Below are 22222 nucleotides of genomic sequence, written 5' to 3'. Positions count from 1 at the left end.
GAAAACATAAAGGGAAAGGGGAGAAAAGGTAATTGGAAACTGTAGGAAAGTAAGAGGAGAAGAAGAGAGGGGCCAAGAGCTAACATGAAGGAAGGCAGCTAGAGAAGAGAGATGGTTGACAGCGGCATGGAGGGAAAAGAGGAGATGAGAGCCTGACGCAGTGCTCTTTTAAATAAGACCGTCAGGATTGCTTATCTAATTAAATCAGGGGGACTGTGACTTGAACCAGCTGAGGGTTTGGCCAGTGGCTTCTGATTTTCTCTCTTTTGCAGGTAAGACATTTGAGAGTTTTGTGTGTGTGTGTGTGTATATATGTGTGTATATATACACAACTGTTACATACGTCTTATCTCACACCCAAAAAAAGTAAATTATCACTGTACTTCACCATACCGCAGCCAGGCAAGGTATCTTATCTCTCCGCTTTCCTAGGTAACGTTTGCCATGTGTTTTGTGGTATGATATCCAGTATTAATCTTGAGGTGGGAATCTCCCGATTCTCAGACAAGTATAACACAAATGGTGGCAACGCTGAGCCCTCCTTAATTCCACTACTAGTATGTTCCCTCAAGTGACTGTCCGTCCAGGACTGTAGTCACTCATCTGGACATTGGTAGGTTAGTTTTCATTTCTGTTTAGCTCTGTGCTGATACTGCCAAGAGAAACGTATGGTCTTATTAGTTCTTTGGATGCTGGATTCCTTGTCCGTATTGGTAACAGTGAAGAAAAGATTTCTGGAGTAAATAGAGCCCAGCTAAAACTGGCCAGGATCAAGCGATTCCTATCCGCTGCGCTGAGTGTAGTTGAGCTGATGCTCAACCCTTATCGAGGAAATGTGGCTTTGCAGAATTGCGCGTTGCAAAACTGTAAAGTTATGAAGTGGGATGATATTTGTAAGAAAGTACTTGACTAAACCGTTCTGTAAACATAATTGCATATTTAAACAATGATATAGGAATATTAAGTGAAATATTTTTTTCTGTGTGACAGAACTTAAGTGGAAAGGTACAACAGGCTTGTTAACAGCTTCTGAATTGAGAGAGAGAAACTAATTAAAACACATGCTGTTTTCCATATCTAACTTACTAGAGAATAACTCTAGGCCAAAAAATATGTTGTTGAGCTGTGCTTGGGCTTTGAAGCCACAGAAAGAAATGGAGTTTGCATACCAGAGTATTTAGTCCCAGCCAGTTTCTGTCTCCAGCATATCAGCTCATAAAATTTCTCCTGTCTTTTTGCAGTAGTAATAACGCGGTATATTCTTTAACTATTTGATAGAAAAGGAGAACGCGGATGTTTCAGGTCAGATTTTCCACACAAAAGATGCAAACCTAGTTAGTAAGTGTGTATCTAGAATTCTCCTAAATTTATAATCTGTATTTGCTGTTTTAGAAGTTTTCTTACATGTAAAAATTTTTCAAGTCCCTCGATATGCTAAGCAAGCGTCTAAGTTCAGCCGCATGTTCTCCCCTTGACTTCAACAAGGTCCACGAGTGCGCTTAGGTCCTACACCGGCTTTGGTGAGATGGGGAGCTTCAAAGCAATTCGGTACCTTTAAGCAGGAGCTTTTGCACAGTATGTGCTTCAAAGAAGGGTTTCTCTAGCTAGCTATTTGGAAAACTTAATTCAGTAGATGTGATCCAGTCCATATTTTTAGTGGCTTTCAAGCTGCAAAGTGCCTCTTCCTTCATACTCGTACAATTTGCACATCTGGTTACGTATGGAACAGGTCAGATTGGCACAGTTGTTTAGGTACCTCGTGAGATTTTTCAGAACAGTGTGTGCCAACGTAATTAGATGGGCTGATAGGCGTGTTTGGAAATCCCAGTGGGCACATCTCTAGGTGTTTATATATGATATGAGCTTGGGTTCACAAGAGACAAGGATAAGATCTTGATCTGAGCATCTGCAGGACTAAAGTGAAGCAAGGGACGTTGTATTTGACATTGGACTATGGCTTTAAAAACTTGTAGAGATGATAGGATGAAGGTAAAGCAGCTGAGGGTCTGATCTTAAATTTTCAACAAAATATGAGTTTGTGGAAAAGTCAGTCTTTGGTTTGAAACAATTTCCCCCAAAAAGTCGTGGTGACTGTTCTGGTTACTGAGATTTGCCAACACATGATGTGACTTCTCAAACGTTGGTCATAAGAGAGAATGGTGTTAATAACATAAATTCTCTCTTGCACTGTTTTCCCCAAGTCTTTTTTTGCAATTACAGTTATATAAAGCAGTTTTAGCAAGCTATTTTAAAAAAGGGGTCAGATTTTTTTTTTAACGTTGTCTCTCTGATTATTGTAGCACAAAATTTTAGCCACGACTGCATTTTTTTGGATGCTCCCACAACATTCCCTGTAGCTAAGACTGAATTCATTTTGATGCTGTGTTTTTCTAATGTTCTCGGGTAGCTACTTCTTCACTTGAAAATGATTCAGCTGCCCATCACGGCCACTTTAGAGACATTTTTCCTATGAATTGCAGCCTTTTCAGTGAAGTACAGAAACACCCTAGCTTTTCATCAGGAAACATGGACAAAAGTACCACTTCACTGAGCTGCAGCCAATAAAGGGACAGAAGGTGGATTAACTTGGGCAAATATTGGGTGTGCAGATGAGTGATGTTGCAGTAACCTTAAAATTCTCTCTCCTTTTCTCCTTTCAACTGTCCTGGGTTGGTTGCTTTAGGATTTGCTCTAAAATATTACATTGGCGTAGGGATTTAACATGTCGTATCATCATACTTTATTACAATCCGAGCAAGGTTCTATTTTTGATCATACCGTTGTGTCACGTATGTGAGTGAATTTTTGGAAGTACTGGAACTCTGACCCTGACAAGGTATATGCTTCTTGGCAATTCTGATATTCCAATCAATTCTTTTACACTGTGGGTTTTTTTTTTTATTTAAAAAAGAAGAGGGGGAAAAAAAAAAGGCTGCATCTTAGGATTCAAGTTTGAAAAAGGCTATGCTGGCTTTGGGGGTTTTTTTTGTCCAGTGAGCCATAAGAAAGGCTAAAATGACAGGGAAATGGCTGGGGATCTTAAAAGACGATAAATAAATGCTCTTTATCATCTTAATGCTCTTACATATTTCTGAAGAGAAATTACCGCTAATGTGTTAGTATTAGTTCTCCTGTTACCTGATTAAGGAGTTTATAACCTTATGGTGAGACGACAGGCTGCTAGTTACTTTTTTCCCAGTGAAATATAGCCTGATATTCAAAACCAGAGGCCTGTGTTTGCCAGGTCTTGCTCTATAAGAGAGATCCTAATCTCAACAAGATAAACTGCTTAAATAAAAGTTGATGAAAGAACAGTCCGAAGAGTGGCTTATGCTCCAACTGGTTTACAGTGCTTTGCTTTAGGACAATTCTGTGCTTGTGTCCTTAGGGAAGTCGGTCGAAGAGCTGAAGTTTTGGGTGTTTACAGGATTGTAGTCATCTTGATTGTTACCAAGTTACTTTCTGTTCAGTACTTGCGTATTCATTTTCATTTCGTACGGGGAAGAAATTATGGGGAAAGGGTTAAGAGCATGCTTGCTCTTCATCTGTTTTAAATCCATAAATGTGAGCCCCTGTGCTGTTTCTAGGTTTCAGATTACGCTGTGTGATTTATAGGAAAAGGCTGTTCTCCGCAAGTTGAAATCCCATGTGTTTCTCCACCATTGTAAAATAACAAATCCTTGAGAATGCTTCCAGTTGCAAAAATTGCAGTTTTGAACTACATTTGTAACTGCTTTTTTTTCCCCGAAGTGATGGCATTGGCATGGGAAATTAAGTCCCCTTGTCCTACTGCTATCTGTTCAAGGTTTGCCGTGCTTTTCATCGCAGCTTGCACAAACTGTAACAACACCCTTATGTTTATAGTCTTCTACCACTTTATTTTTGGAGGATACACCCACTAAAAAGTGCAGCTGTGAGCAGACACTTATATCATTCTGCACAAGTTCTATCCAGAGCCCCTCCAGAGATGGCAGGCCAGAAGCCACGGTGACCTAACAGTCCATCAGCTTCCAGACCCTTCTAGCGTCTCATGGTGTAAATCAGCGCAGAATCTGTCCTCATGTTTTTTGGTTGATTTCTATGGCAATGATGGGGTATTTTTTGATTTCAGAATGTAACGCTTAGAAACAGCTTCACAGCAGCGACATCCATCTTCTCTTCTTCGTTACTAAATGGCAGGAGAACTTGCCAATCATCTCTGTAGTAGAAAACAACATGGTAAACGTTAGGATTTCTGAAATTGTATTATCACTGATTTTGGGAATGTAAATATTGCTATTCAGGTCGATGGCCTTTTCCTTTCACATACTTTTTCCTGCTGTAATTCCTGTCTCCGCAACGGGAGTCCTGCTTTATCTTGTCAGTCACAACTGTGTAATGACTTTCGTTTCTGTTGAACAGCTGAGATACTCTCTTCATTTACCTACTTTGCTTTGGCAGAATAGCCTGAACTTGTGAGGGTGTATGAGTGAATCTAACCTCTTGCCTATGATTGGTTTTACAAAGAAAAAACAACTTTTCTGTACCTATTCACCATTATTTAAAAATACACGTATTACAGAGATGAGGGGGGAAAAAAACCAAAAGAGCTTCTAGCTAAAGTCATTGTGTGAGGTTAAATAAGTGGCAACGCAATATTGGTTTGACCTTCCACGCATCCCCTATGAACTGCTTCAGTAGCTGACCTAATAAAAGCTTATTTCTTTTGTCTCAAATGAAAAAGTTAAATGGGATTTTATTAGTAGTATTACATGATAAGTCTTAATTAAGATGTGGGATACAACGCATATTAAATTAGCATGTTAAAGTATTGTCTAGAGTGGAAACAAATAATTGACAATTCTTAATGAGCTGATCATAATTTTGATGCTTTTACATCTCGTAGTTGGCATTAGATATTTTTGTGTACAGGTTGTATCTGATATGGGCTCCGGGCAATGCAATTTAAGCCAAACAGAAAAGCCAAAATCAGCCTTAAGTTTGCAGTGGTCTTGTAACTCCCTATGACGAATACATCAAAGGGCTTCCGTGTAGTGTTAACAGCTTGTTGAGCGTAATGAAGTACTGTAACATCAGCCAGTTTAATATTCAAAGTTTATTGTAAGTTTAATAAGCCAACAGTAGAGAGGCAAGTAACCATAGGCAATACGGTTGTTTCTTCCTAGTATCGCTGGTTGTAGCCCAGCATATCCTTGTGTAATTCAGAGCCGTGAATGACAAGCTCTGCAAAAAATATTTTTTTTAATCAGAAAAGATTGCTCTTAGCCAGATGCTGCAAAATAATAATATCCGTGGCTTTCCGTGTGCACTGAACTACAGTTCCATTGTGTTCTGTCTTCACTTTCTTTAGAAAAGGAGTTTAATGTGTCAGACTATGTCGGTAAGACAATGCCATACATTATTATTTACTTATCTGTGATCTCATTTGTGTCTAGTTACTTTCAAATTGCTTGGCCTTGAAACCGTGTAAAAAAGCGACTGCCTTCGGACGCAACAAGATACAGGGAGTGAAGAGCTGAATAAAGAGTCATTGTGATTTGATATGGGTATCAATATCAAGTGGTATTTTATACTGATATCACCAAAGTTGGAGAACAACAGCCAATTCGCACAAAATGGGAACTGGTTTTTATGTTTGTCCTGCTTTCTCTACAGGGTATTTCAGTCCCTTCCAAAAATAATTTTGTCTTCCTATTTTTCCCCCCTGTCCTTTGTGCAATTCTCCATACCCTGGCAACAGAAAGAATTGGAAAAACAGAATTGTGAAAACACACAGCTAAGGCGACTTAGGATGTACAAGAAATCTCGTGCTCTTGCCTGATTTCAGCACAAACTTTTATAGTACGGGTTATGTTCTTAGCTGGTATCATTGTGGGCAGACTCCAAAGGAAATTTCTGATGCTGCATCTGTTCGCCCCAACATACCGTTAGCGCTGCAAACATATACGTGATCTTTAGTCTAGCTACAGCAATTTGTCTTGGTTCTAGATGTACTATGTGTTGGACCATTTCCCCCAAGAGACGATGAACAAATTTGAGCATTGTGCTCCAGAATCCTATGCTGTTTAGAGTCTGGATGCTCTTCTGTTTAGTTGGAAACCATTTGTTGTTTTGTTTGTCAGGATACGCTGAGGAATAGAGGGACAACTGGGGATGGAGCAGAGAGTCAGCGTGCTTGAAAACTTTGCTTTTAATCGTGCGTTTATCTTCCTTATCCTGTGTCCGGTCTCCCAGCATCACATGAATGCTTTGCAGGAAGCTGTTCTTGAAAATTCGGTTGTAAAATGGTCCACCTTGAGTTACAGCAATATAGTCATTGAGCAGCAGTATAGATATTAGAGACTTTGTAGTTTGGGCTAGTTAAGTTATGAAGCCAAGCCCCTTGTGAGACTTGTATTCCCTGTCAGAAAAGGAGTTTCCGAAAACTTTTGTGCTTTGTGCCATCTCTGGCTGATCCACACGGCAGTTATTATTTTTACCTGTGTTAACTCCAGGTCGGGAGCGCAATGGTTCTTTCCCTTCTCAGGCCTGCAGTTAAATATTCATTTCAGATTACCTTGATATGAACATCTATTAAAGGGCTAGACTGATGAGCTGCATTTTTCGGAATCGCTCTGAGTCTCAAAGTGCTATTAGTGCCTGAAATAAGTCAAGTCACTTGAGCTTGTTTTCCCCTTTCCATGTGAACCCCCACCTCCTGCTTCCCCGCTGCCCCTCGGTCACCTCTCCCAGGTCACCGGTGGAGAACCTGAGATTCTTCCTGACCTGCCAAATGTGGCTGATCAGGTTTCCCACCAGCTGCGCAAAGGCTCCCAAAGCTGGAGAAAATCCCCAGTGCTGGGCTGAAGGCAGCGCGTGTGCCCTTCTCCAGCTGTGCGCCAGCGTTACATCTCTGGTGAGATGCAGCTGAGAGCTGGGGAGATCACCTCCTGCTCCGAGTTGTGGTCGCTGAGCCGCACGCCCCGTGGGGAGGCTGCGTCTGTCTGACGGCTTCCCCCATTTATACGCCACTCTCCAATGGCATGGCTATGAAAATCCTACACTTTTTTTTTTTTCCTTTTTTTAAACATTTCTTATAATAGTAGGCTATTTTCATTATTAACTGAAGATATTAAAGCATCAAAATCAACCAAAGGCAATGTTATTTTTTAAACTTGGTCTTTTTTGCACGTCTCTTAAAAATCCACAAACCAAGCTAAACCAGGCTCTCTGCGGAGAAAAGAGGATTGCTATAACTACGTGAAAGGATTTCGGAGTTAAGCCCATGACTTTTGAGAAGGGAGACATGAAAGCTGCTGTAAAATAAAACACAAATCCATTAAAAGATGACTGTGGATTTAAAATTACATATTTTAAATAAAAAAAAAAAAAAGGACCAACTACAGATAGCTCGGAGAATACATAACGGGGGGAGGAGCTTACAAATGTTAATTCAGCTTAAGTTGATTCCCCTGGGGCTATGTTCACATTCAGTAAATAATAACCAAGATGTTTACTGGCTGAAGGGTTCACCAAAAGAGTGAATTTGACATTACCCTTACAGAGTATTCTTGCAGAGCAATTTTTTAGGTCAGAATCACTAATACTCCTATGGGAGTTCAGCCCCCGCATTCCCCTAGGTAAGGAACAGAAATTGCATTATGAGACACATGCATTTAGGTCAAAGCAGGTCGTATTTTTAAAATTAAACACTCAAAATACACTATTCTGCAGAAATTATTAATCAAATGCCTTCATAGAAATCATTTGCTGCTGACATTGAATTATTCAGTGCTTAGATAAACAAATGCATTTGATGAAATCTTACCTGTTCGTGACCAATTTGCAAGCACTAATAAGAGTTTAGTAGATGTAGATCTTTCGTAATCAGATTACTTGTTCTCCAATCATTACTAGAATGCCTTTGACTGCTAAGACCAAAGAAATTTTAAAAATCTCGCTTACCTGCTATTTGTGATTCTCCCTGTTCTACATTATATCTGTTATTTCTGTATTCCTATTGCATTTAAACCTGTGAAGATGCTGGAAGTGAGGTCTGTGGCGGATAGCTGAATTCATTTCATTTGGCTTGTCACTAGTTTCTAACTTTACTTTCACGAATGGACGGGAAGCCCAGAGGGCAAGGTCTGGTAAAGAATGTTTATCTATTAAAAATAAATACATTCATACATTGAAAATGTTATGGGAGCATTTATGTAAACACTAAGTTCGGCTGAAGCCCATTTAATATCCCTTCAGTTTTGTAACTGGTTTGCTCTTCAAGTCTTGTCATACTTTTCTAACACTTCTGGGCAGCTTTGACTGGTTTGTCCTTAAGATGATTTTTGCAAATCATTTATGGGCCAGAATATATTTTGAAAGCCCCCAATAAATGTATCATAATGATGGCAAACAGCGGTTGCCAAGCTCTGTCAAGAAATGAAAGGAAAAGCTGGGTAGCTCACGTTATTTGAAATAATCAGCGATTCTGATTTTGTTCCTGGGTACGGTGATTAAGCATTTCCTATTACAGAATACACAGCGATGCAACCTAATCCCTTCCAATTTATCACATCTAAAACGTTGCCCAGTACGGAGGGACTCCCATCAACTGTAATGGGCAGGGAATGACAGAATGTGTGAAAAGACAAGAATAACCTTGAGCCACGGCAAATTCTACACCACAAATGCCTGGAGGACTAATGATGAAAGATTTCATTAGACTTAAATGCACTAATGAAATGGCTTAATGTAGTTACTCTGAATCTCATCCACCAGAATCTCTGACAAGGAAGGCTTTTCACTGCCTAAATGGAAAAAAATATTTCAGTTCACATGCACAACGTATTATTAAAATCTGCTGTGTTAAAGGTAAAGTTCAAGTCTAAATAATGATTAGTGCCAAGAACTTCAGGCCAACCGACTTCAGCCTTCTTACTTAATACTTTAGTTCTGTCCTAAGTCAGAAATGTAAGATGACTGCAGAGAATTTAAATATGTTTGAAAACTGAGCTTGACTTCAAATCAGTGTTAGGTTTACTGCAAAATGGGCGTTTTGTAAAAGATATTATAAATCTGTGTCTCTCTCCTACCGAGTTTTCGTTCTTGCTAAACTCATTCTGAATAGACAGCATTGACCTTTTAACTCTGATAATATCAGCGTCCGTGTACGTTGGGAGGTCTGTGCCAGCCATTAAGGTCCTGATAATAAAATGTTCTATAAATGAACAAAAAGGCAAGTGTTACAAATAGGAAATTAGCAGCACCTTTCCTCTGTCTTGTTGCTTTAATATTTCTGTTAACACTAAACTAATATGTAGAACATCTTCCTCAGATGAAAAGGGAAACAAACTTCTAATGGCATTACTAAGGATTTGATACCAAATTCACCAGCTTTGTAAGGACAAGAAATATTTCTAATTAGTGGTTGTTTTTCCTTTCTTGTTCTTTAATGAAAAATAAAACCAACCCTGTGTATTTCAGAATAGGTATTAACCTGGTAAGACTTCATTTTTTAAAAAAAAAAAAAAAGTTTTTATTTTTCTTGAAACATAAAACATGCAAACCGTGCAACTGCTTACTTCCTTTTTTGTAAAGCCACTTGGGTTTTGTAACCAAAAATCTTTAGCCTTGGTCCCAGAAAGTGTTCTTCTGGGGTGGCCCTGCAGATCCCCTTGCAGGAAGGAGGCAGGCGGGTGTTGGCTGAAGCCGGTGACATTCACTGTGGCTGTCGGCGAGTGCGGGACCGGGGAATGAGCCACACCTTGGGAAATCCCTAATGAATAATATTGCAGTTAAATGTACAAATGGCTCCATTACAATAGTTTCAGGCATTTATAAATGTATAACAACTTTCCAACCAGATGAGAACATCTGTAAAATTACCTGAAGTTCTTCAACATGCTTGTTTTCCAAATTACGTGAAATTCCAGTCCAGATTTCTGACAGACTAATGAAGAGATCAGGTTTCCTCCAAATGACTTGTTGTAGGTTAAGTATCCTAACAACAAAACGAGGCAGGAAAAACTAATGATTTCTAGTCATTTCATTCTATCGGGCTTTCTTTTGTAATGTGGGTGCTCAATCCATCGTATTTTGTTGCTGGGGTTTTTTTAATCCTCATTTCTTATGCTTTGAGGAGTGCCTGCATCCGCAACAAGTTACTTTTCCAGGGCACAAAGAAAGAAACCTAGTTCATACCTACAAATACTTTAGGTTTGTATTAATCTATTGATCCTGTTGGCACCGGGGTAGTTTCCTGTTGTCGATGAGTTTTTATATCCTCCTTCACCCTTCTGCATCGTTCCTATGGGTTCTGACGATGTTACGGCTTCATTGGCAGCTTCAGGGCCTAATTCTATGAGTTTAAGTCCATGGGAAATGTCACGTAGTATGTGCCATGTTCAAGGTGATCTTGATGTCCTGTTTATGTAGAGAAAGAAAATTACTGGGAACCAATGAAACCCATTGGCAATTTTTCTTTGTAAAGATGCAGGCTGAGATGTTGTCCGGTATTGGAAGCAGTAATCTTTAGCTTCATTTTGTGGACACACAAACTACTTCAGTTTATTTGAAGGTAATATGCCGATGGTTACTGGAATCGCTCAAATGGTGATTGGCAAGTCCCTTTGGATGTCGGTTATCAGGAGTTTAATGGGTATGGTGAGGGTGAGGCTTCAAGCTTGATGAACGATCAGGAGAGGAAAATAGCTGTGTTAACAAAAGGGTACAACCCTTGTCTGCTGACCCTCTTGCTTATCAAACAAGCTTTCTCCCAAAGTTAGGCAAAACCAAACGTGTAAAAATGAGGGATTTCAATTCCAAGAGAGCTTATCTCTCACAGCTGCACTGAAGGCGGCGGGCTCTCCGGAGTATCATGGTAGTCCCTAAAAACCCCTTCCACGGGGGCTGAGGGAGAAACGACCCTGCCATCGGAGGCTGGCTCTGCACGGCACTACTTCTCCAAAGGGCATCTCCTGCTGCCTGCGGGGATGCATGCACAGCGAAGGTATGCTGCCGCAATCTGTAAGCACGCTCAGATGATGTCATTTGCCGCCACACTCCTTAAAAAAAAAAAAAAACCAAACCCAATGTTTTCATGAACCTCTTGCTCTGAGGGCGGTAATGTATTGAGTGGCTATCTGGCACCTAAGCGTGCTGTATGTCCCCAGGGGTTGCAGACAACCATTCGGTAACCAGAATTCAGAGATGTCACAAGTGGCTGAGCAAACAAATATCGCCAGTTAATGGTTAAGCTCTCAATTTGGTGAAGCATTTGTTACCGGTTTGCGAAAGAGATCAAACAACGGTGAATCATAACCTTGGCTACTAATTAAATCCTTTATTCCCTTCCCTCATCCCAAAAGCATTTAATCTTGGGGAATCGGGACAGCCTGTTGTGCAGAATTAGCTTGTTCCTGCTTATGCTGTAAAACCTTACTGTAAGGTTTCCTACTGGAGCGGGAAGCTGGAAGGAATAAAATGAGAATATTAACTTTCCCTCCTGGCATGGAAGTCCATGTTAGCACAGATCAATGACTGATGTAAAATAGCTGCGCTGGAAAATCATTTTGGTGGTAGAGTTTTGTTATTTCACCAAATGGCGAATAGAATTTTTATTATCCAGCTGTCTTGCTTGTAGAGGGGACTCGTCATTTGGATAGAGAATGAGGGATTTGGTGTGCTTTACTAGTGACCATCTGTCCCAAAGAAAAATATTTTACTCGGAAATAATGGACTGTGAAGAACACCCCAGAGGAAATGAGGCATAAACCAAAATACTACAAGCAGTTCTATTGCAATTGAAATTTCGTTCTGTTTGTCATAAGTTGGGTTTGTGCGCATCTGTGTGTACGATGTATAGCCGCATGACAGTTACATTTTCACACCTTTGATATTTAACAGCAAATTAGGCAGCATCTGTCTTTTTGGCTCCCGCCTGAACTCCGAACACATTATTCCCTTTGGCTTTTGGGGAAGTCGTCCTTGTCCCCAGCAGCAGAGCGATGCAGCAACAAGGCTCGCGGAACAGGGGTACCACGAACTAGCATTAGACTAACTCCGTTCACCGGGACTCGATCCAAACAGGCAGCCATCCCAGTTAGGAGGAGCAAATTGCCATTTTTATAACGTGAACCACGACCTTGCAGCCAGGTCTGCGGGAGCAGGGAGCTGGAGAGACTGTCTCTGAGACACCTCAGTAAGGTGTTAAGAGGGAAGGACTTTCCTGTAGAGATCCAACTGCAGATCCGCAGATCGGTGCATGGTTACTGAGGCCCAGTCGCTTTATATAAGTGCACTTACAGTCTTAGCAATTTCGAGACGTGTGGTGAAAAGCTGTATGTTATTAGTTTGAAAAGCAACCCTATTTTACACTGTAACTAGAGAAAGTAATCTTTTCTGTCATTGCTCAACCGGAACAATTTCTGTAACAGAAGGAAACCACCTGAGAGCAGTATCTACAAGTAGAAAGTGAGAGCTTTTTTTTTGTTCTGTTTTTGGCTTCGCGGAAAGCTGTTTTCCCACCAAAAATGTGAGTTTTCAGAAAGGGAACACTGGCTACAACTTGCCATGCTGCTCAGAGGACAGACGCCCACCCTTTGCACGAGCAGAACTTCTGTTGGCTGGGGGAAATTCGTCTTGAGGAGATACGCAAATATTCACTAAAATTCCAGGTTATATTTAACTGACGAGGCTTGGGTGATACCATGCTATAGCATACCAAAGACCCAAATCTCTACAGAACTTAAATGTGACTTTTGGATCCCATAGTGAGTACGAGTGCTGTCGGGTTCAGCACAGGCAGAAAGCGCTGCCTAACGACATCTCAGTCTGCCGGGCTGTCGGTATCACTACTAATAATTTTATAAAGATAAAACATCTGGAATGTCTAACTTTGCTTTTACTGCTGCTTCCCCAAAGCCGTCACGAGAAGTCTGTTTGGGATGAGAGTTAGAAATACTAGACGTTCATGCATTTTAAAAAGGAAATAAAGGTTGTGCAATGATGGCATTCGAGCACATCTTGATAAAAGTAATAGAATGAGAAAGTAGAATAAATCATCGGCACGGCTTAAATGTTTGATTTGGTATTTTAATGTTAAGAAAAAACCATCATTTTGGAAGACACTAAAAAATTTAAAATATCTGTTGCTCTTAATGAACTGTGTAAAAAATAATGTCGGATACTATGAAAATCTGTTATTTTAATGTACAAAGAACAAATTATTATTTTTTAATTCTGTTTTTGGTTCCTATGCATGTGCATGAAGAGGGATATATATTTGTTTAAAGATCTTTCAGATTATTTTGTCTTTATATGCACTTAGTTCGGTTTGGGGATACACGTGTCTGTAGATGTTGCATCCAGCCTACCACAAAATCATCTGGCTTGTTTAGCAGTCAATGAGTCAAAAACCTTAAAAGTGTTTTGTTAAAATAATTTTTGAAAAACATATTCGTATAAATGAAGAAACATATTGTACCGGACTTAAAAAAAAAAAACCACAACACAAAGAAACCACAAAAAAACCCAAAGCTGAATTTCTGGAGTGACCGTGTATAAAAGCTGTGCGTGGCTGAATATGCAGCAACTTGATAGCTTTTTTTTTTTATTTTTTTTTTTAGTGGAAATGAAACTGGGAAAGATGGGTGGAGGTTTGCTTAGACGTGGGGGGAAGGTTTTGTGGACCCCTCTTTTTCCTGAGAAACGTATGCAAACCTAGCATAGGGCAGATAAAATCCTGGATTTTTGTAGCCTTCTTGCAAGGTGGGGAAGGTCAACATAATAGCGTGTTGTGCTCCCAGGCTGAATCGCAACTACTTACATTACACATTCACCTGTTAGTGAAGCATTTACTGCAGACTGTTATGTGTATTGTCTGGATGGAGATGCTCTTTCACCCCACTCACCTTCCTCTTTTTTCCCCACAGGCTGCGAGAACACCACCGGGCTGCAATTAAGGTGATTCGTAGGATGCAGTATTTTGTGGCGAAGAAAAAGTTTCAGGTGAGTTGTGAAGAAAAAGCTCCTTTTCTAAATAAACCCTTTTATTCTCCAGATCCATTGTTTCTTTTAGAAACTTAAGAGAGACTAACACAATTCATTTCGGTAATGGTGAGCTACACCCACTATTCTCTTCTTCCTTCAATAGCGTGGTTGTTCAGCAGCAGGTTAGTCAACTGTGGATGCGCTGGAAATAGGCTAAACTCCTGAAATGCAGTCTGAATTAAAATGTTATTTTCTGCTAATGGACTTGACCTTTAACCCTCTGTTATCACTGTCTCTTTCTCGCAGTGTAAACGTTCTCATATGTCTCCATTAATTCTGAGCTGCATGTTACTGTCATGCTGAGTCAGTAGGATTAGAGATTAAAATACTACCTCAGCCTCGTTTCTGTCTGTTACTCAATGATAATGAAGTCCAGATAAGAAGCCGGGGTGGAAATTTGTTAGCCTATTGGAAGGTTTCTCCTTCCTTTTCCCTTCTCCCCTCTGCATAGGTAGGAGACCTCCTTCCCGGTTTGTGATATATCAGTTCTCTTTACTCCTCTGCCCTTCACTGACGTACGTTTCCCGTGCGCCCCTTCTCTTGCTATGATATTGCGATACCGCAAGCGCTTCACAGTAGCTAATTAACCTCGTTGCCTGGTCTGAATAAAAAATTCTGGCTGCAAACTTTCTAAGAATGTGCTTTCTAAATCAATTTCATTAATCCAGTAAAAACGCTTGTCAACAGCCTTCAGCTTGATTTAAACCAGGTGAATATTATACATATATGTGTAAGAAATACATTACTTTACTTGAAATCAATTAATAAGGGACAATCTCCGGAGAACAGGCTTCACAACTGAAAATGCAAAGAAAGAGAGGGGCTCAACTGCCCACATCCGTTTTCATATATGACCTCGCCGCTACTGCTTACGATAGGCTAAAAAGCTTTACCGCCCTTAACCTAGACCACCCCCCACCCCCTCCCCCAAAAAGGGGGAGGGTGTCTTTTTTCCTTCAGATCTGAAGGGCACAAAGTTAGGATCGAGCTGATGGCGACAAACAGGGCAAGGGAGCATTGGTTCTGTAAGGCCACGCTGGGCCGCTTCTTCAAAACCCCGCTTCTGATTTCCTCCTCGAAATTTGGGAGCACTGCCTGAATTCTTTAGCAATTTCCTGCTTGAAATGCTTTTATTTTTTCTTTTCTAATTTTACTTTCATTTTTCCTAACGTTCATGAGCTCCTTTATGGCTACGTTTGCCTGAGCTTTGCAGAAATTTGCTTCGGTTCCATCTAACCTATTCAGGCTGTCACCGTTTTAGGCTGAAATCTCCCACGGCTGGGGTTTTCTTGGAGAGGGCGTTTTCAGAAAGTTTCTGCTGGCGCATTTTGCCTGGGAGTTTTGTTGGACTAAAACGAAGAGCGGTACAATGTCTGGGCTACTTGAAAATCATTTTTACAGTAATTTTTTTTTTTTAATTTTTTCTAAGTGCTGGCCAGCACTTGTAACTCGGCGACGGACGTGGCCCGTTCCAGTGACGTGCCCACTGCCATTCTGTGAAAAACTGCCTAGATGTGGGGCAGTTCCACTGCACTTTAATTTACTCTCATTCTAAAAGCTGACTGTGGTCCTTTGCTCTGTGGTAATTCCTGAATCGTTGCTCTCATAAATTTAGGTCATAAAATATTTGCCGTGGTATTAACTAAACTGCTTAGAAACAAGAAATCTCCGCGTTATATATCCACCTCCCAAGTGGTATTTGTCAAAAACGGATTTTGAAAATGCCTGAACACTGCGTGCAACATTATCCACCTGGCAAATAAACGAAACTCCCCTGCGGCAGATGATTTGATAGAAGCTGAAAAAGCGTTTGACTGAATAGAATGGGACTATTCAGTTCATACTTAAAACTTGTTTGTACTCGGTATCCCGGTTGCTAATCTGGCTTCTCAGTTGTACTCTCACTTTCGCATCTGCAAAAGACCTGGTCCTGGCCATCCACAAAACCCCTCAACAAGGTTGTCTCTCATCCTTCCTTAGTAGTCTTTCTTCTTCCTGAGCTATCGATATTAGCTGTTACTAAAGAACTGAAAATGTCAGTTAGGCTGAAGTGAAATGTATCTCGAGTCACTCCTGCGTACAGGTGATACGCTGCTCTTGGTCAGATGCAGAACGTCCCAATAGGAACATATCGGGGATATCTGATACTTCTCCATAATTTCTGAATACAAGGTTATGACCGAGTTTAAAAATTTGGAGAGCACCAAAGGTACAGTTTTCAAAAGCACCTAAGTAACTTAATGCACAAAGTCACCTTGAAATTCAAGCCACAAGGTGCTTTTGAAAATCTCTCCTGTAATTAAGAGGTAATCACTGTCATTATTCTTTCCTCAAAAGTATGTTGTAAATCTGCTTTGTTCTATTGTATGCACATAAAATAGTCATAAGAAATGAAAATGTTTAAACATGTGCCAAGTAATGACTATACAGGTTCTAATAACCAGTCCGACGCAATATCTAAAATTAAGGTGAAGCACAAGATGCATTTTAAGAATTTATCTTTCAGCATTTAAGAGGTCTGCATAGTTTTTTTTCTGGTAGATATTTGCAGTCTAAGCTTTTTGTGTTTATGTGCAATGTATCTTCCTAAAAGAAAATTCAGGTTCGGTGGGGTTTTTTTTCTCTAACTATTGGAAAAAAGAAAACAAAACAAACCGACAAATTTCAGCTGAAGTCCATTGGACTATTCATGCTTAAAATTAGCTGGAACATAAGTAATTGCAAGGCCAGCACTTAAAAGGAGTATTTTTTAGAGATGCCTCTGAAGCTGTTGAGGAGGGGAAGCATAGGAAGAAGGGGAGGAAGAGGAAAATTTTGCAAAATAGGTCCCAGCATGAACCCAGCATGGTTCTTAAACTATACCAGCTGTTTGCAGGATACACCTGTATGCCTAAACTTGCCTAGATGCATTTTTTTAAGAGCTCGATTAATAACAGGGGGTGATGGTACCACAAGGACAAAAGTCAGTTAGAAAGAAGAGACTTCCTGTTTTAAAAAAATAAAAATAAATAAAATAAATAAAGAGAAGCTAAACAGGGAAACAAAGACATTTCAAAGGACATGAAAAGCAATTCTTTATGAAGCATCACATTTGGGTAACATTTCCTCTTTAAAAGGAGGGGAAAAATTTATGCTCTATTTTAAACTCCAGGTTTGAATATAGTCCATATGATGAAGACTGTGTAAGAACCCAGCCTAATATTATAAAGAATTAATACCTTTTTTTATGGGTGTGTTTACGCTCTCGTAAAGTCTGTAGGACTGTTTCAAATTGTGTAGGAAAGATCATATCCTGGTAGCAGTCAACACAAGTCCTGTGCATCAGTTAAGGTGAATGGCTCATGGTTAAGGAAGCATTCTGTAGATTATAGGGAAAACAGTACTTAGAAATCCGTGGGTTTTCTAGGCTTTGTTCACCCCACCCACCAACAATGAATTTCATATATTAGTTATAAATCAGATGTCTTTGGCCCAGTCTAACCTTAAAACTGAATTTCAGAAAGAAAATCACCACACTCGGTTATTCCGTTAGCTGGATTCATGAGTAAGTAACCTTAGTTATCCAATTAGGAAAGTTTCTAAATGCCTTAAGTCTTACACACGTGGATACAACTGCGATATCCGTCACAGATCCAGAGACCAGGGATTTGATCTGATTTCCCATTGTCACGTTGAAATCTTTTTTTTTCCTCTTTCCATGTAAATTCTTCCTGTTGAGTAAATCATTTTCCTTCTAAAATATGTTTTTAGCTTGTGTTATGTTTTTCACCATGGCAAATATTCTATACGTAGCATAAACTAAAAATACAGGTTGCAGTTCCATTGATGACATGAGTAACTGTTGCCTGGTTTGTTACAATTTCACTGGAAAATCTTGCATTTATAGTCTTATAATTCATCATCTTGTGTAATTCATTTGTCATGGTATGAATCATGAATTGTGTGTGTAATCTTTTCTAATCTCCGTACTGCGCTGTACCAAACAATGTAGCTCAGAGTGTCCCGTCCTTCAAAGGATGTTCTACCCATTTTATTTGGCTGTTATTTTGTTATATTTCCCAGAAATTCCCCTTGCACGGATTCCCCCCTCCCTTTCCCAGGTCTGCCTCCCTGTGCACGCAGCTACAAGGCAACAGCAATGGCCAGTGGTGCCCTTTTAATATTTTGGCATTGACTTTTGCACCTTTTGCAAACTTTCATGTAAGATGGGGGAAATTTTAACTCATTTATGAAGATTTTTGCCGTGAGTATTGGTTAATTAGTAGAGGGACGAAAGGAAGGAAGAGAAGTTAAGGAAAGCTGTGAGGCTGACTTCTACTTTGGTTTCTTCAATACACGTCCGTTGCCCGCTGCAGCTTTTTTTTCCCTTTACAAAGCTAACATCAAGAGTTAACATCAACATCTCTTGAAAGATCAGCTTTCAATATGAAGTAATTACAGAGTAATCAGTACTCACTATTAAGTACCCTATCCTACTTGGAAATTAAGCTTCATTCATAAATTCTGTTTACTCCAGGTTTTCAGCTCTTGTTTTAAAGAGAAAGAAGCAGCCCAGTAAATGAAAAACAGGCAGGGACATACCTACTCTTTCTACTGTCAGACCCCTGCATCAGAGTGTGAAGACGGCAGGAGAAAGCTCTGCATCTATATTTTTACTGAACAGCTTTTCTGAACCTGGAGTTTTCAAGCTGCTCTTGCAGATTCCTCTCTTGCTTATTTATAGTAAAAAAAAAAAAAAAAAATCCAAGAATTCTTTTTTATTTATATAATCATGTTTACATTACTAGTCCATCGAAAGACTTATGGGCTTATGCCACCGTTGAATCATATTTCTTTCTTTGTGGATGTTAGTTACGATTTATGTGTGTGTAAGCAGCCAGGGTTCTTGGGGATTCTTCTGTGCTCTCTTTGGTTAGACTGAAGCAATTCCCATTGCTGTTTCGCCTTCCACTAGAGGGTATCTCACATTCACCCATGGTTTGCAGTTGGCTTTGGGGAATCTGGCAGACTAAAATATAATTTGTTTGAGGAAGCGATATTATTAAAGTATACGATTCCTAAAATGTAAATTCCTAAACATAAAGTAATGATCCCTAAAATGTGGGAGCTACCTCCTGGGTGGGTGCGGGGGCCTCCATGAAGGTGCCACAGCATGGTTATTATATTGGATCCCGCTTTCCTTTGGCTTAAAAAAAAGAAGCTATTTGTAGCACGGAATTGAGGAAGGCCTGCAGCGTGTGAAATAAGGTTAAGCAGTGCAGAGACATCTCCAGCTTTTGAAGTACAGATGACAAAATATTTCTGAGACCTCAGATGGGATACAAATTTCTGATATGTTAGAAGCTACCGCTGTAAACTTTTCCTTGCTCTCAAAAGATGCAAGAAAGAAAAGTTGTAACTCAGTGTTACCAAGGTTTTCATCAAACCTCGAAAATTATCTACAGAGTATCTTTAGACAGCATAGTGAATTAGTCAGAAATATAGAATCACAGAATGGTTTGGGTTGGAAGGGACCTTCTAAATTTCATCTAGTCCAACCCCCCCTGCGATGAGCAGGGACATCTTCGACTAGAGCAGGTTGCTCAGAGCTCCATCCAGCCTGACCTTGTCTGTTGGCAGGGGTGGGACATCTACCACCTCTCTGGGAAACCTCTGCTAGTGTTTCACCACCCTCATAGTAAAACATTTCTTCCTTATATCTTGTCTGAATCTACCCTCTTTCAGTTTAAAACCATTGCCCCCTGTCCTATCGCTACAGGCCCTACTAAAAAGTCTGTCCTCAATTTTCTTATAAGCCTCCTTCAAGTACTGAAAGGCCACAATAAGGTCACCCTGGAGCCTTCTCTTCTCCAGTCCTGTCCTCATAGGAGAGGTGTTCCATCCCTCTGATCATTTTTGTGGCCCTCCTCTGGACACCTTCCAACAGGTCCATGTCTTTCCTGTCCTGAGGACTCCAGAGCTGGATGCGGTACTCCAGGTGGGGTCTCACAAGAGCAGAGTAGAGGGGCAGAATCACCCTCGACCTGCCCTAGAGGGGCAGAATCCCTCGACCTGCTGGCATACTGCTGGCATGGCATTTATAGTTACTGTATTGTTTGACTGATTTGATTAACATCTTTAAGAAAAAGTTTTCTACCAAATCCTAAGTTCAGGTGTTATTGTTCAGTCTAATGGTTGCCCAGAGAGGTTGTTGAGGCCCCATCCCTGGAGGTGTTCAGGGCCAGGCTGGATGGGGCCTTGGGCAGCCTGGCCTAGTGGGAGGTGGCCCGGTCTATGGCAGGATGTTGGAACTCGATGATCTTCAAGGTCCCTTCCAACCTAAACCATTCTATGATTCTGTGATTCTAATGTGTGAAGTTTACACTCTTCTCTTTTCCCCTGTCCTCTTCTCTGTTGTTTTAGAGTTTCATTGCTGCTTCTCATATGTAGCGCTGGTGCTGTTTGGACATTTCTAGATGCAGGATTATGATATTTTTAATTTGTCACTGCACTTTGACAAGTTCATCCACTTGCTTTCCAGTTAGTCTTGGTGTTTATTGGTTAAAATCACCATCTTTAATACCACACAAAAGTGTTGTTATTACTAATAGGTCAGATAAGGCTTTCCCATGACTCAAGTGCAAATTACAGACACAGGGCTTTCTCTCTGGTCATTCCTTGCACCAATATTTTCGCAGTATTTCCCGGTAGCTCAGCCAGTCTTTCTGGAAGAGGAAACCAGTCATGCCCCTTCAGCCGAGACTCTGCTTCAACCTTCCCAGGGTGAGGGCTGAACTGAGAACTCCAGCTGTCTTGCTGCTGACTGAGAGAATAAGGGCTTGCATGTGTGAAAGACCTCTTTACTGTTTGGTGGCCGAGGAGTATGATCTTTATTTCCAGAAGAAAATAGAGTGACCACAACCTTCTGAGCAAAGCGCCAGATATACTTTTTTTGCCGCAAGTTCTTTTGGCCTCAAGTTTGGTGGATAATTTCTTGCAAGGCATGTAGACCCACAGGAACAAAAAGGTGGATGAAATCAGAACTGTTGTAATTATTCCACAAAAAATGTGTCATCATGGCAACAATCAAAGAATCTCAAATGTTTACACAGTGTTAAAAGTGGTTAAAAGAACTTACTGCTTACTCTTGAAAAAAATCTACATTACCGTAGAAGATTCCTACATCCTTGTGGCTTAAAGGCATGTTTGTTTGTTTGTTTTTGAATTCTACAGCAAGCTAGGAAGCCTTATGATGTCCGAGACGTTATTGAGCAGTATTCGCAGGGCCACCTCAACCTGATGGTGCGAATCAAGGAATTACAGAGGAGGTATGTCAATAAAGTTCAGTGTCTGTATCCGTAAACACCAGCAGGGGGATGTTTGTAAGTAAATCAGTGAATGGGACTGGGGGTCAAAAACTTGACAGGGTTCCAGGTGCCGTATTGGTAGGACTGATCAAAGTTATGGAAATGGCATTCAAGTGAAGTTTTCACTCAGGAAGGAAAAAGCAAAGAGCTTAAAAATCTGACAATCAGGACTTACAATTTTCATTATACTTCCATGTATTGCCTCAATCCCTGCTAGCTATGACTCTACACTGTAATCCCTATATGTTAGGGGCTGTTTTATACATACAGAGTGAAATACTGGCACCTGCTCTGGTAGAACTGCACCTCAGAGCAGCGAGATGGCAGATAGAGGCAACAAGTGAGATGCAGAAGAACAAGGAAAAGAGGAAACGATGCTGTTTATGTGGAAAAGCAATGGGCATGGTAAAACTTCGCAGTGGTTAAAGAGGCTAAAGACCAACCTAAGTCTAATCCCAGTTTGTTACTATTTTTTTAATTTCAAGCCATTCTTAGCCCAATACAACTGCTTCACTTACAGTACAAACCAGAACTGTTTGAACTTAACTTTGCTTGTTTGTGAAGAGGTCTCCCCGCTCCAGCTAGAGAAAGCGAAGATGCTGGTTCAGGCTGATAAAAAATAAAAATCATTCTTTTTGTACAGGTTGGACCAATCCATTGGGAAGCCATCTCTTTTCATCTCCGTGTCAGGTAAGTTAATATGAAGGATGTGTCTGAAGTTAATCTGATGAAGATATAATTAATGGAAAATACTTGTTAAAATACTTTTTATTTTGTTGCCAAATTTTTAAACAGTGCCAACCACTTGTGGTCTGAATTTTAGGCATCCACAATGATATTTAGTCATC

The 22222-nt window shown here is 40.3% G+C and overlaps 1 protein-coding gene across 1 annotated transcript in view; it reads left to right on the top strand.

The window, feature by feature from the left end:
• Nucleotides 1-22222, top strand: part of KCNQ1 (potassium voltage-gated channel subfamily Q member 1) — a gene marked incomplete at its 5' end in the record, with an annotated part of 365071 nt that overhangs the window by 238623 nt on the left and 104226 nt on the right. Inside the window, 3 exons of the mRNA XM_082485244.1 lie at nucleotides 13911-13986; nucleotides 21241-21335; nucleotides 22018-22064. Coding sequence (XP_082341370.1) covers nucleotides 13911-13986; nucleotides 21241-21335; nucleotides 22018-22064 — 218 coding nt within the window. The remainder of the gene's footprint in view (nucleotides 1-13910; nucleotides 13987-21240; nucleotides 21336-22017; nucleotides 22065-22222) is intronic.

This window comes from Vanellus vanellus, assembly GCF_965231255.1.
Source record: "Vanellus vanellus genome assembly, chromosome: 6".
Lineage (NCBI taxonomy): Eukaryota > Metazoa > Chordata > Aves > Charadriiformes > Charadriidae > Vanellus > Vanellus vanellus.
Note: the sequence above shows the minus strand (reverse complement) of the source record. Positions and strands in the feature narration are given on the sequence as shown.